The following is a 27,517-nucleotide window of genomic DNA, read 5'->3' on the forward strand; positions in this document are numbered from 1 at the left end:
GATTCTGTGAAGAGGGAATGGGCAGATCCATTCCCAGCCAAGCTGTGCACCAGGAGGGTGTGCAGGGAGCAGGCAGCCACAAAGTCATCTGAACCTGGGACAGCGATGGCAGGGATGCAAACTGAGCTCATCCAGCCCCACCTGCCTGGCTGGGGAACACCCCGGAGCTGGCAGCTCAGGGAATGAGATGGGGGCCAGCTGAGGATGGAAACACCAAGGGAGGGTTCAGGATGCTTCATCCAGTTCCGTTTCCAAACCTCACCTCCTCCAGGCCCCTGTCCCTTAGCTGGGCTTCCTCAGTGTATTTTAAGGCATCAATTAGACACCATTGAGAACCTCAGAGTGGCCTCAGAGTCTTTAACAGTGCACGATAGGCTGGGTAAAGAGTTTGGCTACAGTGACATTCAGAGGAGCAGCTGCACGTTCAGCCGTGTCCCCGGGAGGAGTGCTGTCCACCTCTGCCACCCCACGGCACTCCTGGCAGCCTCCGGGGCTGGCTGTGCTCGCAGCTGTGGCAGCAGCTGGCTCCCTTGGACCCGAGAAGCAGCAATGGTTTGCAAGTGTCCTCTCCCCAAAGGGGCAAAGAAAACCCCAACTATAGGCCCTTGGGGTGAGCAGTGAGATGAGGCAGGATGGAGCAGAGAGCATCCCCTCTCCTGGCCCTCCAGAAGGAAGGGGCTCACCCAGGAAGCAGGTTTCTAACTGCCGCGGCGGTGCTGCTCCGAGGCGCGCAGCAGGAGCGCTGGGGCTGGCGGCAGCAGCTGGCACCCCCTTGGCTCTCCTCCTACAGCGAGCGGCTGCCCCGCGGGGCTGGCCAGGCTGACCTAGAGCTCCACCAGACAGCCCTGTCCCCTTGAGGTAAGGCAGGTCCTGACTCTTTGTCAAAGGCTCGTCGAAGACACCGACAGGGTGGGCGAGGAAGGGGGTGGGAAGTTGAGGAGTTCCAGCACGGCCACCCCCACGCTGCTGCGGCGAGTGAACATGCAGGAGGCTGCCACCCACTTGTTGGTTCGGGGGTTGTACTTCTCGATGGAGTTGAGGCTGGAGCTCCCATCGTTGCCACCCACTGCATACAGCCACCCATCCATGGCCACCAGGTCGTGGGTGCTCCTAGAACAACCGGGCAGAGACCACAGGGGTTGCAGGGCAGCACCTAGGAGGAGCCAGCCAGAGCTCTGCCAGCCCAGGGGATGTGGAGCCCCAGCTGGGGCTCAAACAGTTGGGCAGTGAGCAGCAGAGAGACTCAATCTGCTGTGTGCAGTTGTGGAGCCCCCAGCACAAGCAGGACATGGAAGTGTTGGAGCCAGTCTAGAGGAGGCCACCAAGATGCTGAGAGGGCTGCAGCAGCTCTGCTCTGAGGACAGGCTGAGAGAGTTGGGGCTGTGCAGCCTGGAGAAGAGAAGGCTTGGAGGAGACCTTGGAGTGGCCTTGCAGGATCTGAAGGGGGCTGCAGGAAGGCTGGGGAGGGACTATTGACAAGGGCTTGTAATGAGAGGATGAGGAGGAATGGGTTTGAAGTGGCAGAGGGGAGACTGAAAGTGGATGTTAGGAAGAAGTTGTTTGCAGTGAGGTTGGTGAGAGACTGGCACAGGTTTCCCAGGGAGGTTGTGGAGCACAGAAGCACCCAATGTGATCAAAGATCACATTGGGTGCTTCTGTGCTCCACAACCTCCCTGAAGGTGTTCAAGGCCAGGTTGGTTGAGGCTATGAGCATCCTGTTCTAGTGGGAGGTGTCCCTGCCTATGGCCAGGGGGTTGGAACTGGCTGAGCTTTGAGGTCCCTTCCAACCTAAACCATTCTATGAATCTATCCCATCACCCTGGTGCTCTCCTTCCACTGGAGAATCACCAACCCTAAATAACAGAGCCTAAAATCCTTGGATCTTCCATGGAGAAAAGTCTTGGGACTTCCAAGCCTTAAATCCTCCCCCAGCCCCCAGGCATCTCCCGCACGCCTCGGAGCCAGCCACACCGCCCTGATCTTCAGGGCCACGCAGACCTCTGAGAATAAATCCCTCTGCAGAAAGCTCCTGCTGCAGAAGGTCCCTGCTCTGCCCTGCTGGCACAGAGTCCCTCACAGTGCCAGCCAACTGCAGCAGTTGCCAAGCCCTGGGGCACACTCTGCAGTGTGCTGCTTTGCAGTGCCAAGCAAGGGAAGCCTCTCGGGGAGGTGGGAGCCTCGGTCCCGACTGCGGCAGCTGAGGAGGGTGGCAGGGGCAGAGGTCCTTACCTGCGGATGTTCATGGGTGCCACGCTCTCCCAGGTGTTGGTTTTGGGGTTGTAACGCTCCACAGAGTTGAGGCAGCTGGTGCCATCGTTGCCACCAGCCACATAGAGCAGCCCCTCCAGCACCGCCACTCCCGCGCTGCTCCGCCGGCTCAGCATGTTGGCAATGGGCGTCCAGGTGTTGATCTGGGCAGAGGGCATCACACAGGGGGGGTTCATGAGCCACGGGGGGGAGGCGTTGCCACACACTTGCACTTTGTTCTACACTGTGGCCACAGCAACCCCAAGCAGCACTGCAGGCTGGGACAGAGTGGCTGAGAGCAGCCAGGCAGAGAGGGAGCTGGGGGTGCTGGCAGAGAGGAGCTGCAGAGGAGGCAGCAGTGCCCAGGTGGGCAGCAGAGCCAATGGCATCCTGGGCTGGCTCAGGAGCAGTGTGGGCAGCAGGACAAGGGAGGTTCTTCTGCCCCTGTGCTCAGCACTGCTCAGGCCACCCCTGGAGTGCTGTGTCCAGTTCTGGGCTCCTCCATTCAAGAGAGATGTGGAGGTGCTGGAAGGTGTTTGGAGAAGGGCAGCAAGGCTGGGGAGGGGCCTGGAGCACAGCCCTGTGAGGAGAGGCTGAGGGAGCTGGGGGGGTGCAGCCTGCAGCAGAGGAGGCTCAGGGCAGAGCTCATTGCTGTCTGCAGCTGCCCGAAGGGAGGCTGTAGCCAGGTGGGGTTGGGCTCTGCTGCCAGGCAGCCAGCGACAGAAGAAGGGAACACAGCCTGGAGCTGTGCCAGGACAGGTTGAGGCTGGATGTTGTTAGGAAGTTGTTGTCAGAGAGAGTGATTGGCATTGGAATGGGCTGCCCAGGGAGGTGGTGGAGTCTGTGTGCCTGGAGGTGTTGAAGCCAAGCCTGGCTGGGGCACTTAGTGCCATGGTCTGGTTGGTTGGGCAGGGCTGGGTGCTGGGTTGGGCTGGCTGAGCTTGCAGCTCTCTTCCAGCCTGGCTGATTCTGTGATGATTCTATGATGAAATCCCTGCCAAATTAGCTCTATCAGGTTAGTTCTGCTCTAACCATACAGCTCCTGACACAGAAATGATCCTGTCCCAGAAAGGCTTTTGGGGGGTGTGGTGGAAATCACAGATTGCACTGGATTGGAAGGGACCCTCAAAGGGCATCCTGAGCAAGCCCTCTGGGACACCTCCAACTAAATGAGGCTGCCCAGGGGCCACAAGTCAGATCTTGAATGTCTCCAGGGCCTCAACCACATCCCTGGGCAATCTCTTCCAGTGTTTCCCCACTCTCATTGTGCAGAACTTCCTCCTGCTGTCCAACCTAACTCTGCCCTGCTCCAGTTCCAAACCATTGCTCCTCACCCTATCCCCACAGGTCCTTCTGAACAGTCCCTCCCTGGCCTTTCAGCAGGCCCCCTTCAGATATTGCAGTGCAGCTCCAAGGTCTGCCCAGAGCCTTTTCAATTAGTCTGCAAACTGTCTCAGTAAAGCCCAGTCACAGTTGGCAGAAGTCCTGCCAGCCCAGGAGCTTGCTGGTCACATCTTAGGATGCAGAGGCAGCTTGCTGAGACCACACACCCTGCTCCCTCACTGCCTGCCAAGCTCCCAAGCAACTTAGAATCCCAGACTGGTTTGGGTTAGAAAGGACCCTTAAAGCTCATCCAGTCCAACTCCTCTGCAGTCAGCAGTGACACTCCCAACTAGAGGAGGTAGCTCAGAGCCCCAAACCACCTCACCTGCAGTGATTCCAGGGATGGGGCAACCTGGGCCAGGCTGTCACCATCCTCAGTGCAAACAATTTCTCCTTCTCTCCACTCAGTCTCCTCTTCTAATTGCAAACCATCCCTCCTTGTCCTGTCACAACTGCTCCCAAGTCCCTCCCCAGCTCTCTGATCAGCCCCTTTAAGCACTGCAAGGCCACCAGAGGGTCCCCCTGGAGCCTTCTCTTTCCCAGGCTGAACAACCCCAACTCTTCCCAGCTTGGCCTCACAGCAGAGGGCTTCCACCTTGTGCAGCCTCCAGCTTTCTGCAGGCCCTTTCAGGCACCCATCAGAGGAGCAGAAGGAAAAGGTTCTCAGCTGCTTACCTGGGGCTCATACTTCTCTACTGTGGCCAGGTGGGATGAGCTGTCATATCCCCCCACAGCATAGAGGTTGCCTTCTGCAAAGAGAGTCACAAACACACAGCAGTTAGCTAAAGAGCACCACCCCAGCCCTGGCACAGCCTCCCACACCTCATGCAGGTCAAGCAGGTGCTCGTCCAGGTCTCAGCTGAACCACAGAGTGCCTCCCCCTCCCCAGGCAGCCATGGGGCTCCCCCATCTCCCCCCACCTGGAAGCATGGAGCACTGTGGAATGTTGACCAGGCAATTTCTCTGCCACACTCAAGCTTCCCCAAGAGCTCCTTCTCCTGCTGCTTCTTGACCTCCTCACAGCGTGAGGGGTTTATTTTTAGCAGTGGAGGAACACCAATGAATTCTGTGCTTCTGTGCCCCAGAAGGTGTTCAGGACCAGGCTGGATGAGGCCTGAAGCAACCTGTTCTAGCAGGAGGTGTCCCTGCCTGTGGCAGGGGGGTTGGAACCGGCTGAGCTCTGAGCTGCCTTCCAACCCAAACCATTCTGTGCTTCTATGATGCCATCAGGAAGCAGCAAGGAAGCAGCAGGAACAGCAGAGAGTGCAGGGCAGGCAGGCAGCCCCCCTGCCACCACCCACCTAGAGTTGCCACCCGCACGTAGCGCCTCCTGGTGCTCATGGCGGCGATGGAGGTCCAGGTGCCCGTCAGGGGGTCGTAGCGCTCTGCGCTGCAGCAGGCAGGGACACAGGAACAGAGGGTGTCACACTGGCAAAGCCCCTTCCCACAGGGGCTGCTCCCAAGGAAGCCTGGGAGTAGGCAGGGAAGAACTGGCTGTGCTGTGTGGTGGCAGAGGGCTACCCCGTGGGGTTTCCCCTGGAGAAGCTCTGCCTGGGCCAAGGACAGGGCTGCGTTGTCACTTATCTACTCTGGGGCCAGTCCATCTGGCAGGAGCAAGCCTCAGGGGCTCTCCAGGCACCCAGTGCCAAGGGCAGTGCATGCAAGAGCAGTGGAGGAGCCTGTGGCAAGGCAATCCCCTACCTGTTGAGGCACGAGGCCCCATCGTACCCCCCAGCAGCATAGAGAAGCCCATGAAGTGCTGCTACCCCCAGGCAGCTCCTCCTGGTGCCCATGGACACCTCAGGTTGCCAGGAATTGGTGACAGGATCATAGGACTCCACTGTAGCCAAATCAGAGGTCCCATCATAGCTGTAAGGAGTGAAAAGGGAGGCAGTGTCAGAGGTGGGGAGCCTGGGTGGCAGCTGAGGCTCCTAAAGCTCTGGAGCTGACCAAGAGCCCTGACAGCACAGCCTGCTTTGGGTTCCTATCATCACACCTCCTCTTCCCTTCACCCAGCTCCCACAAGGCAGAGTGGACCCAAGCACCTGCTGAAGGTGCAGAGCTCTCAGCTGAGCTCTCCTGGGGGGCTCCTGAGGGTCCCACACAGTGAGGAGCTGACAAGTTCCTCTCAGCCTGCACCCCAGGACTCTGGGCAACCTGATCTAGGTAAGGGTGCTCCTGCTCACTGCAGAGGGGGTGCACTCGATGACCTTTGGAGGTGCCTTCCCACCCAGAGCATTCCAGGAGTCTATGACATAGCCACCATCAAGCTAAGGGGCTGGGAAGGGGGTTGCAGATGCTGCTCCTGCAGTCAGTAACCCAAGGATACCAGGTGGCTTCATCTGCTTGGAGTGGGGCCAGAGGAGGCCACAGCAGCACTGGGAGGGCTGAAACCTCTCTGCTGCGAGGCCAGGCTGAGAGAGTTGGGGTTGCTCAGCCTGGAGAAGGGTCCTGGGAGACCTTCTGGTGGCCTCTCAGTGCTTCAAGGGACTGATCAGAAAGCTGGGGACAGACTTGTGCACAGGGCTTGTTGTGACAGGACAAGGGGTGATGGTTTGAACTACCAGAATGAGATTCAGGCTGGAGAGAAGGAAGGAATTTTTTGATGAGGGTGGTGAGACCCTGGCCCAGGTTGACCATGGAGGTGGCAGTTGCCCCATCCCTGAAACCATTCCAGGCCAGGATGTCTGGGGCTCTGACCAACCTGCTCTAGTTGGGGATGTCTCTCTAGTTGCTGACTGCAGGAGGGTTGGAGAAGATGACCTCTAAAGGTCCCTTCCAGCCCAAACCATTGCTTGGTTCCCCCTCTACACTGCCCTGCTGAGACCTCCTCTTGAGTACTGCCTTCAGTTTGGGCTCCCCAGTTTCAGAGGGACAGGAATATGCTGGAGAGGGTCCAAGGGAGGGCTGTGAGGATGATGAGGGGACTGGAGCACTGCCTGGTGAGAAGAGGCTGAGGGACCTGGGGCTGCTTAGGCTGGAGAAGAGAAGACTGAGAGAGGATTTAGTAAATGTTTCTAACACTCTAAGGGCTGGGGGTCAGGAGGGGGGGACAGGCTCTGCTCACTGCTTCCTGAGCTAGGACAAGCAGCAGTGGATGGAAGCTGCAGCACAGGAGGTTCCAGCTCAGCACAAGAGGGAACTTGTTGACTGTAAGGGTCCCAGAGCCCTGGCACAGGCTGCCCAGAGAGGCTGTGGAGTCTCCTTCTCTGGAGCCTTTCAAGGCCTGTCTGGATGTGTTCCTGTGTGATCTGAGTTAGATTGTGTGGCCCTGCTCTGGCAGGGGGCTTGGACTGGATGACCTCTTTGGGTCCCTTCCAACCCCTGACATCTGTGAGCTGTGATCCAGAGGCTGGCCCTGGGAAGCTTTGCTGCCCCCCCCTGCTCCCATAGCAGCACTCTCACCAGGGGTCACTGCTCAAGAGGCTGCCAGGGTGTCCCTGCCAGCTAGCTGTGCCCAGCTGCCGTGCCCTCCTTACCCTCCCACAGCGTACAGCTTGTTGCCGATGGCAGCGACGCCCACTCGAGCCCTGCGCGTGGACATGGAGGCCACCATGTGCCAGCGGTCGGTGCGGGTGTCGTAGGCTTCGCAGTCCCCGTGGATGGCAAACAGGCTCCCCCCACCTGCACGGGGGGCACAGAGAGCAGCACCAGCTTAGAGGAGGAGACTGCACAAGGCCAAGGGCAGGTTCTGCACTTTGGCCACAACAACCCCAAGCAGCGCTACAGGCTGGGGACAGAGTGGCTGAGAGCAGCCAGGCAGAGAGGGAGCTGGGGGTGCTGGCAGAGAGGAGCTGAACAGGAGGCAGCAGTGCCCAGGTGGGCAGCAGAGCCAATGGCATCCTGGGCTGGCTCAGGAGCAGTGTGGGCAGCAGGACAAGGGAGGTTCTTCTGCCCCTGTGCTCAGCACTGCTCAGGCCACCCCCTGCCCAGTTCTGTAGGAGATCAGCTACGAACTGCCCCAGCAGTGCAGAAGCCCTGGGGAGGGCTTGGCATGGACAGGAGCAGGTGGCAGAGCCTTACCCACAGCAAAGAGCACAGTGCTGGCCCCTTCGCAGCGCCGTGGCCTCGTCCTGCTGTTGCTGAGGACCCCTCTCTGCTCGGGCATCAGGTGGTACTTGAGGGCCTCGATCAGCAGGTCCTTGCACTCCGAGTGGTGCCTCACCAGCAGCTCCGTGTCCACGTTGCTCATCAGGAAGTCACGGCTCAGCAGGGGCAGCCGCACGCACTTCATCAGCTGGGGGCAGAGCAGTCACAGCCCCTCAGCAGGGTGGCAAGGGCTTGCCCCACTGCTGCCCCAACCCCTCCTCTGCAAAGCCCAGGGGCACTGGCAAGGGTGGCTCCACCTGGAGAGAGCATCCTGCTCACCTGGCAGAAAAGGCAGCGGGGACGAAGGGCACCAAAGCTCATGCAGAAGTTCAGCCTTAATGTCCTGCAGGGCCAGTAGCCCTCAGCCTGGCTGGGATGCATCCCACAGCCACCCCAGATCCCCATCCTGCCCTCTTCCAGTACCCACATCCTCCTCTAGCACTCATGCTACACACCCCAAGCCTTGCTCTGGGGCCTGCAGAGCCCAGATACAGATGGCCTCCACCCAGCGTCCTTGTGGGCATCTCCATCACCCACCACTGCCCTCCACTCAGCTCCCCACAGGCATCTCCATCACTCACCATTGCCCTCCACCCAGCATCCCCATGGGCATCTCCATCGCCCACCACTGCTCTCCACTCAGCTCTCCACAGGCACCTCCACCACCCACAGAAGGGGTGTCTGAGTGCACTCAACCAGCAAAGGTGTAGACAGAATCACAGAATCAGTCAGGATTGGAAGGGACCACAAGAAGCAGCCAGTTCCAATCCCCCTGCCATGCCCAGGGACACCCTACCCTAGAGCAGGCTGCCCACAGCCTCATCCAGCCTGGCCTGAAACAGCTCCAGCCATGGGGCCTCAACCACCTCCCTGGGTAACCTGTTCCAGGCTCTCACCACCCTCCTGCTGAAGAACAACTTCTTAACATCCAGCCTGACTCCACCCATGTCCAGCTTTGTTCCATCCCTCTTCCTGCCCCATCTCAGTCCCAGCCTTCAGGAGGATACCCAAAGGTGCTTCCCCCCAGCACTCCCACCACTGCCTGCCTCAGACTCACCTGAGCTTTTTGTTTAGGGATGCACACCAGAGCTCAGGCAGGCTGCAGGCAGAGCTGACCTCTCCTGCTGCCCACAGCTCCACATGCCCAAGCTGCCAGATGTCACCCAGAGACCTCACTCTGAGAGACTGAACTTTCCCAGCAACACCCTCATCTGTGCTTGGACTGGAAGAGGTATGGCAGGGACCTGCTGTCCCTGCCCTCTGGCCACCCTGCAGCTTCCTTCGGCTGTGTACCCAACCAGAAGAGGCAGTGGGAGCTGGTGGGTAGAACCAGGTCACCTTACCCAGCAGACTCACCCTGGGGACATGCTGTCTTCTGCTGTCCACATCATGTTTGACCCAGCTGAGCACAGCCCTGTACACCTCCTCCTCTGATGGCACATTGAGGCTGTCACTAGAAATGAGGTCCAGCACCTGCAGGGTGGGGTGGAAAGAGCAAGTGTGGGATGATTCCCCTGTCAAACCCTGTCCCCTCAGCACAGGCTCCTGGGCTTTTGGCACCCAGACTCTGCACAAAAAGCCTTGCCTCATCCATGCCTCCCCACTCCCATCAGCACCTCACCTGTTTCAGAGGCAGCAGCATGAACTCCTCTGTCTTGGAGACCTCCACGAAGTGCTGGAGGACATACTTGTGTGCAGACTTGAGGAGGTCACTGCAGGAGTGGGTGTCAGCAAAGCCCCGGATGCCCAGGCAGTTGGATGGGTCCAGCTGGCTGAGCAGGAACTTGCAGCAAGCATCCCTCACCCCATTGAGCTGCAGCAGGCTGGCAGCAGGGAGAAGTGTCTGGCAGTGGAAAGAAATGGGGGAAAAGAGAGTTTCCAGAGCAAGGAAACCATTGTCACCCTCATCCCACTGCAAGTCACTAACAGAGCAAGGCTTCTTGAGCACCTTCAGGCACACAGGACATCAGAGCATCACAGAATCCCAGCATGGTGGGGGCTGGAAGGGACCTCTGGCAATCCTCCAGTCCATCCCCTATGCTACAGCAGGGGCACCCACAGCAGCTTGCCCAGGATCACAGCGTCCAGGTGGGGCTGGAATCTCCCTAGAGAGGGAACACTGCAAAACGTCTCTGGGCAGCCTGCTCCAGCTCTTTGCGCACTCTCACAGCAAAGAAGTTTCTCCTCATGTTGTGGCAGAAATTAAGTGTTCCAGTTTGTGTCCACTGCACCTTGACCTGTCACTGGGCATCAGTGAAGAGAAAGTGGCCCCATCTTCTTGATCACCCTTAAGGTATCCCCTCTCAGGCTGCTCCTCTCCAGGCTAAACAGCTCCAGGTCTCTCAGCCTTTGCTCCTCAGAGAGATGCTTTGTCCCTCTTCAACTGGGGAGCCCAAACTGAAGGCAGTGCTCAAGATGAGGTCTCACCAGGGTAGAGTAGAGGTGGAGGAGAACCTCCCTGGATCTGCTGGACACACTCTGCTTAATGTCCCCCAGGAGTCCATTGGCCTTCTTGGCCAGCAGGGCACATTGCTGCCCCAGGGATGTTCTCCCTCAGCACTCCCAGGTCCCTCTCCACAGGGCTGCTCTCCAGCAGTCACCTCCCAACCTGTCCTGCTGCAGTTTATTCTTCCTCCCCAGGTGCAGGACTCTGCACTTGGCCTTGCTGAACCTCATTTGGCTCCTCTGTGCCCAGGGCTCTCTGGATGGCAGCACAGCCTGCAGCCGTCTCAGCAGCAGACTTGCTGAGCAGATTCTGTCTGTCTGTGGACCATCACTGGAGCCAGCACTGATCCCTGGGAGCATTCCCAGGAGGCAAGCCCTGCAGGGAGTGGCTCTGTGGAGGGGAGGGAGCCGGGGAGAGCTCCTACCTGCACGTTGCCCTCGCCCACCACGATCTCGGCAGTGTAGGCATACTGCACCAGCTGCTCCAGGGCCTGGGGGTCGATGTCGTGCAGCGTGACGTGGGTCTGGCGGCTCTCACTCATCTCATCTAGGCCAACACAGACAGCAGGCGTCAGCAGAGCCCCACAGCTCCCCTGGCCCCTGCGTGGGACAAGCCGGATCCACCTCCAGCCCATCTCTTAGCTAAGGAATGGGCTCTGCAGGGTGGGGCAGGGAGCTGTGGGCAGAGGGGTTGATGGAAGGGTGTCAGATGAGGAATCACAGTGCTGGGGGGTCGGAAGGGACCTCTAGAGATCATCTAGTCCAACCCCCCTGCCAGAGCAGGGCCACCTAGGGCAGAGAGGTTCCTAGGTTCATACAATACCAGGTTGGAAAGGACCTTAAGGATCATCTAGGGTAGGAATCATGGAATCACAGAATGGCCCAGGCTGGAAGAGACCTTAGAGATCATCTAATCCAACCTCCCTGCCAAGGCAGGGACAGCTCTCAACTGGCCCAGGTTACTCAGAGCCTCTTCCAACCTGGCTTTGAACATCTGCAGGGAGGAGGGGGGTAGGCAGGAAGGGAAAAGGGGCAGGCAGGAAGGGAAAAGGGGGCAGGGAGAAAGGGAAAAGGAGCAGGCAGAAAGGGAAAAGGGCAGGCAGGAAGGGAAAGGAGCAGGCAGAAAGGGAAAGGGGCAGGGAGAAAGGGAAAAGGGGGCAGGGAGAAAGGGAAAAGGGGGCAGGGAGAAAGGGAAAAGGGGGCAGGGAGAAAGGGAAAAGGAGCAGGCAGAAAGGGAAAGGGGCAGGCAGAAAGGGAAAAGGGCAGGGAGAAAGAGCGAAGGGGCAGGTAGAAAGGGAAAGGAGGAGGCAGGAAGGGAAGGGGGCAGGCAAAAAGGGAAAAGGGTTGACTTAAAGGGTGGGGAGAGCCCCGGCTGTGGAGAAAAGAGGAGAAGGAGGAGGAGGAGACTACTTGCTTGTGAACATGGCGTGGAAGTAGGGGCTGCAGGACGCCAGCACCACCTTGTGGGCCTTGATCTCCTTGGTGCCCACGTGGAGCACGATGTCGCAGAGCAGCCCCCGCTGCCGCATGCGGTTCATGCAGACGAAGGCGTCGTGGTAGTGGCGCTTGGAGTTGTGGGAGATGCTGTGGCCCTCGCGGTTGAGGAGCTGCACAGCCCCTTCCATGGCTGCAGGCAGGAGCCTCAGGGCTGCCCCTTCTCACTGGCACTGGCACGAGGGGGAAGCAAAGCAGTTAGCCAGGCGGCGACAGCTGCTAGCCACAGGCGTCTCTCCGCCAGCCCCAAGGGTGCCCACCCAGAGAGCCTCTGGGAGGGCAGCTTCTGTCTGGCAGCTCAAGTTGTGCCAGGGGAGGTCTAGGCTGGATGTGAGGAGGAAGGTGTTGGCAGAGAGAGTGATTGGCATTGGAATGGGCTGCCCAGGGAGGTGGTGGAGTGGCTGTGCCTGGAGGTGTTGAAGCCAAGCCTGGCTGGGGCACTTAGTGCCATGGTCTGGTTGGTTGGGCAGGGCTGGGTGCTAGGTTGGGCTGGCTGAGCTTGGAGCTCTCTTCCAACCTGCCTGATTCTATGATTCTAACCCAGCTCACAGAGGAACACATCCAGACAGGCCTGGAAAGGCTCCAGAGAAGGAGACCCCAGAAGGTCTCCACAAGGAGATCTTTGCCCTTTCCATGCTCTCCCCATCAAGGCTGCTGGTGCTGGTTTCAAAAGGCCCTCAGCTGTCTCCTTGCCAGCAGCTCCCGAAAGCAAAGGTGGGGGAGTGAGGAGAGAATGACTGAGCGGCAGGAGGCAGCAAACAAAAAAAGGCAGCTTGAAGAAAGGGAGAGAAAAAAAAAACCCAACCCAAGCAAGCCCGAGCCAGGCTGCGCTGCGCTGCGCTGCGCCGCACTCGTGCGCCTGCCCCCGCATCCCTGCGGCGAGAGGATCCCCTCAGCCTCCCCGCTCCTCGCCACACCTCCGCAGCAGCGCTAAAAATAGCAGCCCACGGTGCCGCCAGCCCCTCTCTGGTTCCTTTTTTTGTCACCAGCAGTTGTATCGTGCAGCAGAGTCCGGGGGAGGAAGGGAAGGGGGGAAAAGAGCGATGAATAAACATCTTCCCCTGAGTAGGAGAGCAGCCTGCGGTGCCCGCTGCTATTTGCGGCGCGCAGGATTCCGCAGCGCTTGGGGGCACGCAACAAAGGCGGCGCCTGGGGATGCTTTCCAGTAAGGAAAGGAGGATGCCACTGTGCCCTTGACAGGCTCTGGGTTGGGAAGAGACCTTCAGGAGCGTTCAGTTCCAACCCCCACCCTGCAATGGGCAGAGACACCTCCCACCAGCCCAGGTCTCATCCTGCCTGGTCGTAAATACTTCCAGGGGTGAGACAGCCTCAACCTGTGTGTGCATGGATGTGGCTAAGAGTGCTCAGGCACCAACATCCTCCCTGCTGCCAGCAAAAAGAGCAGCTGAGTGAGCATTTCCACCCCGACTCACAGTCCCACCGTGGGTCTTCAGCTCTGTCCTCAGATCATCTTCAGGCCACCACCAAAATATCTGAGGGAGTGATTCATACATTCGTAGAATGGGTTGGAAGGGACCTTAAAGATCTTCCAGTTCCAACCCCCCCTGCAATGGGCAGGGACACTTCCCACCAGCCCAGGTTGCCTTGAACACCTCCAGGGAGGAGGATTCCACAGCCTCCCTGGGCACCCTGTCCCAGTATCTCCCCACTCTCACTGGAAAGAATTTCTTCCCAATATCCAGCCTAAACCTCCCCTCCTCCAGCTTCAGTTCATTCCCTGTCATCATATTATTGTCATCCCTACCCTGCATCCCTGCTCTGGCAGAGGGGCTGGACCAGATGAACTCTCCAGGTCCCTTCCAGCCCCTGGCAATCTATGATTCTATGACAACAAACCCTTGTAAAAAGTCCCCTCCCAGCTTTCTTGTAGGTTCTGGGAGGTCTGAGGGCCACGAAGAAGAGCCCAGGAGTTAACTAAGCTTCTCCTCCCACCCTCCTCAGGTGAGCTTTTCAGAAAGCCACAACATCTCCAGGACACCCTGGCCGTGTTAATTCACCTGCATGGATGCTGCTGGATGAGAGATGCCTACACAAAGGTGAGTTAGAACCATCTGGGGTCAAGAGCTTGATGGATGTCCACATAAAGGTGGGTCAGAACCATCAGCAGCTCCACCTGGGTCAAGAGCTTCTTGCCCAGGCCTAGTGTAGTGGCAGGGAGCAGAGAGTGATCTCTTGCCTTCATTCCCCTCCCCTGCTGCAAGCATGAGGGCTTTCCTGAGCTGCTTTTCTCTTCTTAATACACTGCTGAGCAGACTGCTCCCCATCAGCATTTCAGTCATGCCCCAGCTCTAATTGAGAGCACTTGTCTCACCCCTTCTGGGTGCTGGCACCAAGGCATGGCTGCTGCCAGCTCTGCAGCAGTGGGAGGATGACACAGGACAGGGCAGAAAAGCAGGGAGAAGAAGGAACTGCTCCTCCTTGTGCTCTTGGAGACTCGGGAGGGAGGGTTTGCTGCCCAGGCAGCACACAGCTTGGCTCCAGCACTTGAGGTAGAGAGACACAGAGGGCACCACAGCCCGAAGGTTGCTGTGGCTGATGCAGTGGCATCACAGCAATCCAGGGCATTTCCAAAGAGGGTCAGAAGTGCTGGGCTCTCTTCCCAGCCCTGCCACTGACTCATTGCACAACTCTGGGCAAGTACAAATGCAGAGTGACAAGGGTGACATTATCTTTCCTTGCAATCATTCCCATGGCCAAGAGGTAGAGCCCAGCTATGGCTCACTCCCCTCTCCACCCACACCAGAGAGGGCTGGCAGGCACCTCAGAGAGCTCTGGAGAGCTCAGGCTGAGCCACCACTGCTGTCTGCATCACCCACGCCACTGTGAAGCATCCTGAGCTACATCATGGCTGTGTCACTCAGTCTCTGACATGACTGTGCAGGGACCATGGCCAGAGAGACAGAGATGTCATGGAGTGGTCTAGGTTGGAAGGGACCTCAAAGCTCAGCCAGTTCCAACCCCCCAGCCACAGGCAGGGACACCTCCTGCTAGAACAGATAGCTCAAGGTCTCATCCAACCTGGCTTTGAACACCTCCAGGGAGGTTGTGGAGCACAGAAGCACCCAATGTGATCTTTGATCTTTGATCACACTGGGTGCTTCTGTGCTCCACAACCTCCCTGGGAAACCTGTGCCAGTGTCTCACCACTCTCACTGCACAGAACCCTTTCCTAACATCCACTTTCAATCTCCCCTCTGCCCCTTCAAACCCATTCCTCTTCCTTCTACCGTTCCCAGATCTTGTCAATAGTCCCTCCCCAGCCCTCCTGTAGCCCACTTCAGATTCTGCAAGGCCACTCCAAAGTCTCCTCCAAACCTTTTCTCCTCCAGGCTGCAGAGCCCCAACTCTTGTAGCCTGTGCTCAGAGCAGAGCTGCTGCAGCCCCCTGAGCATCTTGGTGGACAGTTCCATGCCCTTCTTGTGTTGGGGGCTCCAGAACTGTACACAGAGATCCTGCTGGTGGTTCCCTTCTCCAACCACAGTGATCAGCTGTTGTGCTGAGGGATTTGGGTTGGTCCAGGAGTTGTCTAGTGTGAAACTAATGATTGGACTCAATGATCCTGAAGGGTCTTTTCCAGCCTGTGATTCTGCTCATGCTGCTCCTTGCAGTGCCTGAACTCCCCAACCTGCCTGGCAGCACTCCCTCATTCCCTGCAAAACTTCATTCCCAGGAAAGGAAGGGTCTGTGAGCAGTGTGAAGATACAATGAGCAATGCCTGGCCAGGAGGAGACAGTGAGGCAGTGTCCACAGCTCCAGCGAGGGGAAGTCAGCACAAGCCCACTTTTGTTGGAGCAGGAAGGCACGTGTGCTGCACCAGCTAGGATGGAGCTGGTGGGGCTGACTTGGAACAACTCTTTGGTTATGACCCAAAAATAAAGAGGAAAAGGGGGGGAAAAAAAAAAAGAGGGGAGAGAAAAAAAGACAGCAGGCATTTGTTTGGCTCCTATGCAGCAGAGCATGGCCATGCATAACAGCTCTCCTAATTAATGCAAATGAGCCCTACCCGAAGGGAGGTCTGTTCTCTTTGTACCATCCCCCCACCCCCCCCCCAAGGCCTTGTTTGGCTGAGGGTGAGGAGAAGCCTGCTGGGCAATAAACAGGGAACAGAGTATCCTCCAGGGAGGAGTTCAGAGCCTGCCCCTTTCCCCAGGAAGGTCCTGGAGAATGGCTTTTTGTTGACAGCCTGGATGGAGATTTGGTGTCCACAAAGCCATATCCTGTACAGCTGGGCAGATAGGATCAGCACCAGTCAGAGAGGCCACTGGCCTGCAAGGGACCCTCAGAGGTCACCTTGGCTAACCCCACTGCAGTAAGGGACATAGGATCATGGACTGCACTGGCTTGGAAGGGACCCACAAAAGTCACCTTGGCCAACCCCACTGCAGTGGGCAGAGACATCCCCAACTAGAGTAGGCTCCTCATGGCCTCATCAAGTTCGACCTTGAATGTCTCCAGGGATGTCTCCATCACCTCTCTGGGACCCTGTCCCAGCATTTCACTACCCTCATTGTAAAGAACTCCTTCCTAATGCCCAAAGGTGGGGACAAGCCTTTGCTGTGGCTAAGCATGCCCATGCCCTAAGGCCTGACATACCTTGCTGGTTAAATCCATCCCTTCCACCAGTGTCCTAACCCTGCTCTGTTTTGTGTGCAGCCCTGCATCTCCCCCAGAAGTGCTGCCATTAGACCCCTACCCCAGCGTGTCACAGCACTAACAGACCTGCAAGCAGCACAGACTAGGTAAGTAAGATGGCACCATCTTGCCAGTTTCACTTACAGGGAAGTGGTTCTCCCCTTCCTTGGCACCAGGGGTCCACCTCCCAGGCACAGAACTCCCTTTTCTTCCTGCGCGCAGACCTCCTCTGGCTCTGTCCCCAGGCAGGAAGGGGCTGCTGGCAGGTATCCTGCTGTGCCCAGCAGCTTCCATTCCAATCAACAGAGCCAAAGCAGTGCCCTCTGTAACAGCACAGCAAAGCTCATCCTGGAGCAGAGCAACAAGATGGACCCCTGGAGCTTGACAGTGCAGTCAAGGGCAGCAATTGCTGCTTCCAAGCACATCTCCATCTCCCTACACTAGAAATCAGGATTCTCTTTCTTCTTTTAACCCCTCCAAGTGGAGTCACAGTGCCAAGTAAGCAGGTTCCTGCAATCCAGCCTTCCCCCAGGGAACAGAAATGCATGCTGCACATTAACATTCAGCACAGGGCTAGACTGGAGCAGCCTAAACGGGCACAGCCAAGCCCCTGCCCAGCTCTGTGGGTGTGCACACGAGCACAAGTAGCTCCTTTCCTCCTGGGAAGATGATGTACTCCTCTATTCCTGTAGACTCTTCCATCTCTTCAACTGCCCAGGGACACAAACAGCTGAGCTGGCACTAACAATAGCTGCTGCTGTGCTGTAAGACCACTAACAGCTCCTGCCAGCAGCCAGGGATGCAGCAGAGCTCACCACAGACCTGAAAACAAAGGTTCACCTCCTTCATTGCCCTGGGGAGGACCCCTTAATGTAGCTGCACTGTCCCTTTTGGTGAAGCTCTGCAGCTGATGGCTAAAGAGAAGCTTTAAACTGTCAGACGTTTTGCATCAGCAGTCCCCTCGCAGGAGACGTGTCTGAGAGCCCAGAGCTGCACTCACAGGCTACAGCAGACACACACTGCTGGGGATTAGGAGGAGATTCTATACACTCAGGGTGGAGAGATACTGGAAGAGGTTGTAGATGTCCCCTCCCTGGAGGCGTTCAAGGCCAGGTTGGAGGAGGCCTTGAGCAACCTGGGCTGGTGGAAGGTGTCCCTGCCCATGGCAGGGGGGCTGGAACTGGATGACCTTTGAGGTCCATACCAAGCCAAACCATCGACTCCAACCTGCCTGCCACAGGCAGGGATGCCTCTCAACTAGTCTTGGTGGCTGAATGCCTCAGCCAGCCAGGCCTTGAGCACCCCCAGGAAGGAGGCAGCCACAACCTCCCCAGGCAACCTATTCCAGAGTCTTGCCACCCTTGTACAGAAGAACTCCTTCCTAGGATCCAGCCTAGCCCTTCTCTCCCTCAGCTTAAAACCATTCCCCTTTCTCCTAACTCTAGACACCCTCACGAGAAGTCCCTCTGCAGCCTTCCTGCAGGACCCCTTCGGCTATTGGAAAGCAGCTGCCAGGTCCTTCGGAGTCTCCTCTCCTCCAGCCTGAACTCCCCCAGCTCCCTCAGCCTACTCTCACATCAGAGCTGCTCCAGCCCTTGGATCATCTTTGTGGCCCTCTCTGGATGCTCTCCACCAGCTCTGTGCCCTTCTGCCGCTGGGCACACCAGCCCTGGAGGCACTATTGGAGGTGAGGTCTGAGCAGAGCAGCGTCAAGGGGCAGAATGCCCTCTCCTGCCCTGCTGGCCACGCTCCCCTTGATGCAGCAGTTTGCCTTCTGGGCTGCATGAGCCTTCTGCTCCCCAGGCTCCCCCCGGCAGGGACGGAATGGATCTGCCGGGAGCTGGCCCTCAGGCAGCGTGGGGCAGGGCTGGCAGCACTGAGGCTGCAGGACTGAGGCTCCCCAGCTTCTCCCAGCAGGGTCGGGGCTCCGGGAACGAATTAGGCTTAACTGACACGCACTGAATCCTCCTGTCTAGACATCTGCAGAGAAGTGACAAGCTGCCAGAGAGGATGTGGATGGAGCCTCGGCAAGGGGGTGGGGAGCACGGGGAAGGAAAAAGCAACACAACTGCACGCAGTTGCCAGCTCCACAGCACAGAGGCAGCGCTGGCCGCGGGCAAGGAGGACGTTCAGCACATTGACCTAGTCGGTGCCTTTCAGCAGCCGGCTGGGTTGCAGTCCATCGGCCCTGGGTGCACGCAGAAGGCTGGAGGTGTCCTCTAGTGAAAGCCTCTCTCTCCCCATTTCTCTTAGGGAGTTTTGTCTGGGAACTCGGCTCCGAGGTGCTCTCGGTCAGCCCAGCTGAAGATGCGAGAGAGGAGGCTCTGCCTTGTGCTCTCTCAATGCCTGCACTGGGACACAGACTCGGAGAGTCAAAGAAAGGGATCTGAAAGGCCACCTAGTTCCAAACCCCCTTGCACGGGCAGGGACACCTTCCACTAGCCCAGGTTGCTGAAGGCTTCATTCAGCCTGGTCTGGAACACCTCCAGGGCCATTCCCATAGCTGAAAGAGATAAAGGGTGTCCAGCCTGGACACCCCCTATCTGGGTACAATCTTCTCCCTCTCCTGTTCATGCTTCTCACAGGCTGCAACTCTTCCTGCAGACATCTTCAGTTTCAGCTTCTCCCTTCCGTGTTTTGCATGCAGGAGATCACAGCAGCTCCAAGCAGGACTCCATCACCCAGGGATTTAGAGGCATCTGTGCTAATATTTGGGTCACTGTAAGGAATTGGTTGCGAGGGTCAGGACCCAAATAGGTTTGGGATTGATGAGTTGGTAGGTTAGGGAAAAACAAGAAACAGGAACTAATTCATGCCTTGAGAGCTGAGCAAAACGTGCTGGTCTCCAGCTGTGCTGGGATTAGACAGCAGCCCAGCACAAAGAACATCAACATCTAAGTGAAAAGAGCCCTCTGCCAGGGACTGGGAATGTGGGTCATGTCCTAATTCCCCCTCCCCAGCATCCCCCCAGCTGACACAGGAGAAGAGCTACTGCCGCATCCACTGCTGTTGTGCCAAACCTCTGCACATGGGCGTCAAGCCTCCTCTCCAGGCAGCAGGGTGGTAGATAAGAGCTTCAGCTGCACTCTCCCATCACTGTGTCATCCTCTAGCCTCCTCTGTGACAGACATCTCTGTCCCCAGCTCATTTTACAGACAAGATCAGAGTGCTCAGGTCGTTGGAGGCTGCCTGTATCGGAGCATCTCAATATCCCTGGCTCCTAGACTTGCCCAGGAGCTCCCTCCCTGCAACATCCTTGGCCAGAAGCTATCCAGAGAGGGACTGTGCCCTTTACCTGCCTGCTCTGCAAGGTGATGGTGTCTCGAGGAGGTGGCAGTGGGCCAGCTCAGAGCAGGCTGTCACTGCTCAGCAAGGCCCTGACGTCAGAGGAGAGAGATGGATCTGGTGAGGCTCAGCAGGAGCTACCTCTTGGCTTCTAGAGGGAAAGTTGACTCCATGACACAAGGCAGCATGGAGAGTGGCAGCAGCAGAGCAGGGGAGAAGGAAAAAGCACTCAGGAATGCTGGCTGCAAGAGGATCTTTTACAGAGAGCTAAGGCAGGGAGCAATGCTGCTGCTGCTGCTGCTTTGTGAAGGGCTGCTCAGGAGGGACTCTCCAAGCCAGGAGGTCACCAGTGGCAGTCACCACCTGCACCCTGGCCTGACCCATTTCACACGTGCCACGTTTATGGAGAGCTTCCCAAGCCTCCCACCAGCCCCAGCCACAGCGTGGGTTGGCAGTGCAGAAGTGCCAGACCACGTCAGCAGGAGCAGCTCTGTGCTTCCTCTCCCGAGCAAGCTGACACCCAGGAGGGTGTCTGGAGCCAGAAAGCCATTAAGAGATTTCCCTCACCTCTTCATGCAGGCAGCAGGACAGAGCACATGCCTGAAAGCTCAGCTAGGAGGAACCTGTGACACCGTGGCCTTGAGTCTGCTGGCACCTTGGGGGCCTGCCAAGGCCAGGAGTCCCAGACCATGGGAATTCCAGCTGAAGGAGCTCCAATTCCTGTCCCTGGGGAAGCCACATCCTTTAGAGACAGCAGCGCAGTTTAATGCCAGTTTCAGCAAGCCAGGCAGAAAGGCTGAAAACTCTCAAGCCTACCAAGGCCAGCAAAATAAGACCAGAACCCAGAAGAGTCTTCCCAGCAGATCTCCAGTCCCTGCCTGTCCAGGTTTTCCTGTGCCACTCCATCTAGAGAGACTCACACTGATGCTGCCGAGAGCGAGGGCAGATGGCCACCAGATGGGCTGGCAGAACAAAGAGGCTCCATTGCCACCCTCACCAAGCTGACCTTAACCGACAGGAACAGAAGGGACCCTCCTAGCTGCTCAAGATGCTGAGGAGTGACTCTGCTTGGATCCTAGATCGTCAAGCCAAGACAGCAGGTGACTACTACGCCTGCCAGCCCCTGGTCTGCTCTGAATTAGAAGCTATTTGCTGTGATTCATGAATCAGTCAGCTCTCAGGAAGGAAAAAGATCTTTACACTCAAGATCCCTGAGAGTCTTACTCACTGCCGTGCTGAATGATGTGCTTCCAGCAGATGCTCACGGGTCGGGAGAGAGACTTGGGGTTGCAGAGGGAAGAGGCTTCACAGGGGTGTTTGCTTGGCTGTAGCAGTTGTCACCAGAAGGAAGAGTTAGTGAGCCACCAACTGTGAACTTGTAAAGAAACCAGCATCTCCTGCTGCAAAGCCTAGCACACAGGCACCCCAAGCCTGTTTGCAGCAGTGCTGGTCTTGTGAACTCCAAGAAAGGAGTTGGAGTGGGCTCCTGAATTGAAGAGAGATGTGGAGGTGCTGGAAGGTGTTTGGAGAAGGGCAGCAAGGCTGGGGAGGGGCCTGGAGCACAGCCCTGTGAGGAGAGGCTGAGGGAGCTGGGGGGGTGCAGCCTGCAGCAGAGGAGGCTCAGGGCAGAGCTCATTGCTGTCTGCAGCTACCTGCAGGGAGGCTGTAGCCAGGTGGGGTTGGGCTCTGCTGCCAGGCAGCCAGGGACAGAACAAGGGGACACAGCCTCAAGCTGTGCCAGGGCAGGTTCAGGCTGGATGTTGTTAGGAAGTTGTTGTCAGAGAGAGTGATTGGCACTGGAATGGGCTGCCCAGGGAGGTGGTGGAGTCTCTGTGCCTGGAGGTGTTGAAGCCAAGCCTGGCTGGGGCACTTAGTGCCATGGTCTGGTTGGTTGGGCAGGGCTGGGTGCTAGGTTGGGCTGGCTGAGCTTGGAGCTCTCTTCTATGATTCTATGATCTCAAAGGTCTCTTCCTTCTCTTCTGTTGTGGAGGCCCCAGCCCTCTTCCCATCCTGAAACACAGCTCATGCCAGGGAGCCATCCACACTGAAAATGGGCAGGAGCTCTCTGAGGCTGTGCCCTGTCCTAGGGACAAGAAGTTAACTGCATCAACCTGGCACATCTTGGAGACTGCCAGGACCAAGAGCACCCAAAACATTCACATGTTGCTGAATCACTCCAGAACCAACCCCCTCCACTGCCTCCCAGAGGTCTCCAGCCACGGAGAGCAGCCCAGGACAGCGCTCGTGGGACAGTGGCCACCAAAGTCAAAGGACAGGAGGCTTTACAAGGAGACTCCACAAGAGCAAGGCCAGCGTTGCCTGCAGCTTGGCACGGCGCCTGGCAGCCGGTGGTCATGCTCTGAGGCACTTCGAGCAGGGACAGCCACCCCACAGCTGCGTTTCTTCCCTGCTCTTTGGAAGCTGAGGTCCCAGCATCTCTCCTCAAGGGGGAAGGTATCTGCTCAGCCCCGCAGGACCAAGGCAGCTGCCTGCCCGGGCCTGCTGCTCCCCAGGACCACCTCCACCAGCAGAGATGCTGCACCTCCGGGAGATGCCAGCTGGTCACTGCAGAACCCAGGAAGGAAAAAGCTGTCTCTGGCTTCTTCCCACCCCAAGTGACCAGAAAACCTGCGACAAGGTTTCTCCCTGTGCCCTTCAGCTCCCCGACAGTCCCCGGTACCGACAGCCTGTACGCTCCCGGTGCCCGGGAGCTGAGCCCCGGGCAGAGCCTTCCTGCAGCCCTTCCCCACCTCGCAAGACTCCAGAGCCGCAGTTCGCTCCTTTCCCAAGGGATCGCTCCCTGCCTTGGCAGGGGACAGGGATGGAGACCACAGTACTGCTGCCGGCCCTCGGCCACAGAGCGATGCCGAGGGACCGGCAGCCCAAACGGCACCGGCGGCCGCACCGGACGTGCTGTCGCGTACCCCGACCCGCAAACTTGGCTCTCTGAGGAGGGACACGCAGAAACAACGGCGAGGAGTGATGGAGAGCTCCTCCCGGGGGGTCCTCCTACCACCGGGTCCCCCCCATCTCGGTAACCCCTCCGGTTCACCTTTCTTCCGCCGCCGCGCCCGAGCTTTGAGTGCCCCGGGGGAGAGGGAGGGGAGAGAGTGGCAGCAGGGCCGTGCCTCGGCGGTACTCACAGCTCTGCTACAGCAGCGACGGCCCGGCGCGGCCCGCGGGATGCTGCGGGGCACCGTTATACCCGTACCGCTGCCGCCGGCCCCGCGGCGGGGAGACGGGGCGGGGCGGGGGCGGGCAGGTGCGCGGCTCCTCCTCGGGCCGCGTCGGGACGGGGCCGACACCGGGGGCGGCCCCGTGGGCTGCGGCTTCCTCTGTCACCCGGAATAACCCCGCCGCGGAGCCGTGCGAGGACTGCCCTCGGTGCAGCCGCCGCTGAATCCCGCCGCGCACGTGTGCCGGGACGGCGGGACAGGGGCACTCGCTGCGCCCGGCGCCGCCGCTCAGCCGCCGGGAGCGGGGGCCCACGCGTGGCACCGCCCCGCCGATCGGCCAGCGGCCGGCACCGGAGCCGGCGGGGGGGGGGCCGGGGCACCGGGAGGGGCGGGGCTAGGGCGGGGCTAGGGGCGGACCGCCGGGGCTGACCCCGCCCCGCCCGCGGTGCGCGCTGGGAGCGGAAGCGGCGGCGGCCGCGGTGGAGCCGGGCGGGCAGCATGGCCGCGGGCGGCAGGAGGTGAGCGGGGCCGGGAGGGGGTCCGGAGAGGCTGTGCGAGGGTCGCTGCGGAGCCAGACCGCGGCGGGGAGCCCTCTGGGGCGCTGCGGGCCGCGGTGGGGCTCATCAGCGCCGCGCCGCTGGCCGAGGGCCGCCGTGCCGGGTAGGCCCGGTGCGTGCCGCCTGGCGCTCGGGGTCGTGCGGGCCGGAGCAGGGTGGCGCTGCCAGGCCGCCGCTGAACCGCGCCCTCAGTGCCGCACCCGCACGGCGGTGCCAGCCCCTCGAGAGATGAGCGCTCCTGGCAGCCTCTTTTGGGAAGAAATTGTTCCTCACTTCCAGCCTGAGCCTGCCCCGGTGCAGCCTGAGGACGTTTCCTCCTGCGCCGCTCCTTGGTGGGAGCAGAGACCAACTCCCGCCTGGCTGCGGCCTCCGTGCGGAGAGTCGGAGAGAGCAGTGAGGCTTCCTGGCGGCCTCCCCTGCTTCGGACTAAACAGCCTCAGGTGCCTCAGCTGCTCCTCGCCAGCCCTGCTCTCCAGACCTTCCGCCAGCTTTATCGCCCTTCTCCCGGCCTGCTCCAGCACCGCAGTGTCTCTCTGCTGAGCTTCTTTCCTTGCCGTCGCTAGGAACCTCGCGGATCTGAGCCTGGATGAGTTCCTTGCTGCCGGCTCGGAGTCAGAGGTTGAGGGTGAGTGGGAGGAGGAGGAGGCCCCCAGGCCCGGCAGGGGAGCTGCAGCACGGCGGCAGCAGAATGGGAAGGCACCGAAGGGGAAGGTGAAGCAGCCGCTGCAGGCCACTCCGGCTGCCAGGTAAGAGCACAACTCCTCTCACCTCCTGCCTACTTTGGGCAAGACTCGGAGGCAGGTAAAGGTACATCCTCTCCTGCCTGCTTTGGGGCAAGTTTGTGTGTGCTTTTAACCTTTATAGGCTTGTAATGGGATACATAGGCTTAATAGGCTGGGTGTGAGGAGGAGCTTCCTGCCAGAGAGTGTTGGCACTGGAATGGGCTGCCCAGGGAGGTGGTGGAGTCTCTGTGCCTGGAGGTGCTGAAGCCAAGCCTGGCTGGGGCACTTAGTGCCATGGTCTGGTTGGTTGGCCAGGGCTGGGTGCTAGGTTGGGCTGGCTGAGCTTGGAGCTCTCTTCCAACCTGCTTGGTTCTATGATTCTAAGTCATGATCTTGATTACCTGGACCCAGGGGATTGAGTCTATCATCAGTAAGCTTGCAGATGACAGCAAGCTGGTAGCAGGAGTGGATCTGTTGGAGGGTAGGAGAGCCCTGCAGAGGGACCTGGCCAGGCTGCATGGGTGGGCAGAGGCCAATGGGATGAGACTGAACAAGGCCAAGTGCAGGGTTCTACACTTTGGCCACAACAACTCCAAGCAGCACTACAGGCTGGGGGCAGAGTGGCTGAGAACAGCCAGGCAGAGAGGGGCCTGGGGGTGCTGGCAGGGAGGAGCTGAACAGCAGCTAGCAGTGTGGCCAGGTGCATTCTGTGATTTCAGTCCTCAGGAGCAGGTGTGCAATGACCTTTCACGAGCCCTCTGGAGCAGGTGTGGAATGAGGCACACCAGTGTGGCCCCACTGCTGTTTAAATTAGCCCCACCTGTGCTCAGTGTCCAGCAGTTCCTTGCCTCGCTTGCAGCATGGGCAGACTTTTGGCACTCCTCCTTTTGTCAGCAGTGAATAAACTCCTGGAATTCCTCTCTAGCAGGAGGAAGGGCAAGGCCTCTGAACACAAAGATCAGCTCTCCAGGCTGAAGGAGAAGGATCCTGAGTTTTATAAGTTTCTGGAGGAAAACGATCGCAAGTTGCTGGATTTCGATGCCTCGGACAGCTCTGATGAGGAGGAGCCACTGCATGTCCCACCTGATAAGCTGGAGGTACCAGGCCTTAGTTTGGCTTCTGAGCTCAAAAGTTGTTTCAGTTACTGATATGTGGAGTCTGAGCTGCAAGGCCTCAGGCTTTGTAACTGCACAGGTGGCTGGGGAGGAGCTTCCCCCAATCAAGTCCACAATCCACAGCTGATTGCAGGAGCTGAGCCTGAGGAGCTCCTTAGAGACTGAGAAAGCAGAGCCTCCAGAGTGTATTTTCTTAGTGGCCTTGGTTGTGTGCCACCTTTGCCAACCTGAGTTTGGTGTGCCTCAAGTGAGAGGCTTTCTCCTTGGTGTTTTCTCTTGCTGCATGTTGTGGTTATGTAGCAAGCTTCATTTCATGACTGCTTCACACACCTGAGAGCAGCATTAAGGACAGCATAGTGCTGCCTGCCTTCCTCTTCAGTAGCTTCTCAGCCAAAGAGGTGAGGCCAGAAATGTATAAAGCTGTTCTCAGTTTTGCTACTGATCTCTCCAGGAAGCAAGTGATGAAGATGAAGAGGAGGAGGAGGAAAGAGTCAAACAGAAGAAAGCTTCTTACATCTCTGTGAGCTCGAAAATGGTTGAAGGATGGAAAGAGGCTGCAGAGGTGAGCAGAGAGGCTGCACCTGGAAGATTGCTTCCAGTTCTGGGCCCCTCCTGTGATCCTGTGAATTGCTTGAAAGAGTCTAGTGCAGAGCCACAGAGCTGCTGCAGGCAGTGGAAAGTCTCCCTGTGAGAGTAGGCTGAGGGAGCTGGGGCTGGGAGCAGAGGAGCCTGAGGCCTGCCCTCATTGCTGCTGATAAAGATGCGCAGGGCAGTGTCAGGAGGACTCAGCCAGGCTCTGCTCAGGGATGGTCCATGACAGGACAAGGGGCACTGAGGGCAAGCTGGAGCAGAGGAGATTCCATGGAACAGAAGGAGAATCTTATTCACTGTGAGGGTGCTGTAGCCCTGGAGCAGGCTGCCCAGAGAGGTTGTGGAGTCAGAACCTGCTTGGATGTGTTTTATGTGACCTGCCCTGGGTGCTCCTGCTCTGGCAGGGGGGTTGGACTGGATGCTCTTTTGAGGTCCCTTCCAACCCCTAACTTCCTGCAAGTTGGAATGCAAGGCACTTCAGTGTTCTCCTCTAAACACTACTGCACACTTGTCACTGCCTCTGAAAGACCAATTTTCACCAGAACTCAGAGAGAGGCTGTCCTGCATAAGTCCTTCTCTCTGAGCTCTGCTGGCTTCAGCATGACTTGTGTTTGCATCTCTTCCTGGGCTGCAGGCTAAGAGCAGTTGCACTCCACCTGAAAGAGAAGCTAGAGGAATTTGTGTGGCTCAAAAGAGGTCAGAATGGTTAACTTTGGAATTTGTTTTCACCCTCTTGCTAAGCATTGGGCCTTTGGTAGCTCCAAAAAACGTTTTTTAGTCACATTTGGAGGAGATTAGTTGCTGCATCTAAGAGGAAGGGCTGGGGGGGGGGAGAGAGGGAAAGGTCAAGTTGGATAGTTGCTTGCAGCTGATGGATTGCTTCTCAACCCCCAACCAATTAGAAGCCCATTTTGGAGCAGGTGAAGGCCACTAGCATTCATTAACATTGTCTTGACATTTTCCCTTCATTTCACAGGCTGGAGCTGGTTTTTGCAATCAAACTTAATGAGTTCCAATATTGCTGTCCCAGTAAAATGCTTCAGAGTTCCAGGCTATGGCTGCTTTTCCTCCTCAGCAATCAGAATCACAATGATAAGAGTTGAATCCTTTTTTTTTCCCCTCCTTCTTTCTGCAGAGAGGTTTAACACCAAAGCTTTTCCATGAGATCACTCAAGCCTTCAAAGCAGCTGTAGCAACCACCAAAGGAGATGGTGGTGGAGCTGATCCCAGCAAGTTCCAAGTCACTGATGCTGCAGGTGAGTTGGGCACCCTGCTGGTTCTGTGAGAGGTGGGAAAGGTTTAGCTGTGGGAAGAGAGTGATGCTAAGAATTGGCAGGAGTTAACTTGCCCTTTCAGAGGCTTCATTTCACTTAAGTAGCTTAGCTTCCTGGTGCTGAGCCTGAGCAGTGGTAGCTCTTCTGGTGTCCCAGGGTGTGAGATATGCATGCCTGGAGCAGCTGGGCTTGCAGACAGCTGAGGAAGGAGCCATGCTTCTTTCCCCAGGCTGCTTAAAGAGATGTTGAAGCTACTTAGTGTTTGTATCATTGTAGTGCATGGGGTTTTTTGGACAACTTCTGCTGCAGCTTCTTGCTGATCCCTCTTGGAACTAATCCTGCAAGATGATTTTAAGTCTTCTTACCACATAAGAGTCTGTAACCTCACCATGGTTCAGAACTCTGTTCTGCTATCAAGTTTACATTCCCCTAGCTAAGACCTCTCCCTCTGTACAGGATTGTTATGCCTGTGGAAGAAATGAGGTG

The 27,517-nt window shown here is 58.0% G+C and overlaps 2 protein-coding genes across 6 annotated transcripts in view; one reads left to right on the forward strand and one right to left on the reverse strand.

Annotated features, from left to right (window-relative positions):
* Positions 1 to 274: 274 nt before the first annotated feature.
* Positions 275 to 23,065, reverse strand: KLHL17 (kelch like family member 17). 2 transcript variants are annotated; one of them, XM_064171726.1, is made up of 12 exons: positions 22,740 to 23,065; positions 11,579 to 11,831; positions 10,590 to 10,711; positions 9,341 to 9,562; positions 9,076 to 9,192; positions 7,654 to 7,867; positions 7,110 to 7,254; positions 5,332 to 5,499; positions 4,932 to 5,020; positions 4,306 to 4,379; positions 2,230 to 2,411; positions 275 to 1,110 (listed from the first exon to the last, which is right to left on the reverse strand). In XM_064171726.1, the coding sequence occupies exons 2-12, from the start codon at positions 11,787 to 11,789 to the stop codon at positions 882 to 884; spliced, it is 1,773 nt and encodes a 590-aa protein (XP_064027796.1). In that variant the 5' UTR covers positions 11,790 to 11,831; positions 22,740 to 23,065; the 3' UTR covers positions 275 to 881. The 2 variants fall into 2 exon arrangements, with proteins under 2 accessions (XP_064027796.1, XP_064027795.1); XM_064171725.1 differs by lacking the exon at positions 22,740 to 23,065 and having other exon boundaries at positions 11,579 to 12,045.
* Positions 23,066 to 23,232: 167 nt separating this feature from the next.
* The window catches only part of NOC2L (NOC2 like nucleolar associated transcriptional repressor), a 51,632-nt gene continuing 47,347 nt past the window's right edge, over positions 23,233 to 27,517 (forward strand). Inside the window, exons 1-5 of one of the 4 annotated variants that reach the window (XM_064172019.1) lie at positions 23,233 to 23,290; positions 23,893 to 24,075; positions 24,977 to 25,148; positions 25,618 to 25,728; positions 26,893 to 27,013. In XM_064172019.1, coding sequence (XP_064028089.1) covers positions 23,271 to 23,290; positions 23,893 to 24,075; positions 24,977 to 25,148; positions 25,618 to 25,728; positions 26,893 to 27,013 — 607 coding nt within the window. In that variant the 5' untranslated portion in view covers positions 23,233 to 23,270. Of the gene's footprint in view, positions 23,291 to 23,492; positions 23,770 to 23,892; positions 24,076 to 24,976; positions 25,149 to 25,617; positions 25,729 to 26,892; positions 27,014 to 27,517 lie in introns of those variants that run through there. The other 3 variants (XM_064172020.1, XM_064172016.1, XM_064172018.1) reach the window with 3 other exon arrangements.

The sequence above is a fragment of the Pogoniulus pusillus genome, chromosome 36 (assembly GCF_015220805.1).
Source record: "Pogoniulus pusillus isolate bPogPus1 chromosome 36, bPogPus1.pri, whole genome shotgun sequence".
In the NCBI taxonomy this organism is placed as follows: Eukaryota; Metazoa; Chordata; class Aves; order Piciformes; family Lybiidae; genus Pogoniulus; species Pogoniulus pusillus.

Coding starts and splice junctions, on each gene's coding strand:
- KLHL17 (XM_064171726.1), bottom strand. CDS start 11,789: ATGGAAGGGGCTGTGCAGCTCCTCAACCGCGAGGGCCACAGCATCTCC. Junction 9,193..9,340: donor TGCTGCTGCCTCTGAAACAG/GTGAGGTGCTGA, acceptor CCCACCCTGCAG/GTGCTGGACCTCATTTCTAG. Junction 2,412..4,305: donor TAGAGAAGTATGAGCCCCAG/GTAAGCAGCTGA, acceptor CCCTCTGCCCAG/ATCAACACCTGGACGCCCAT.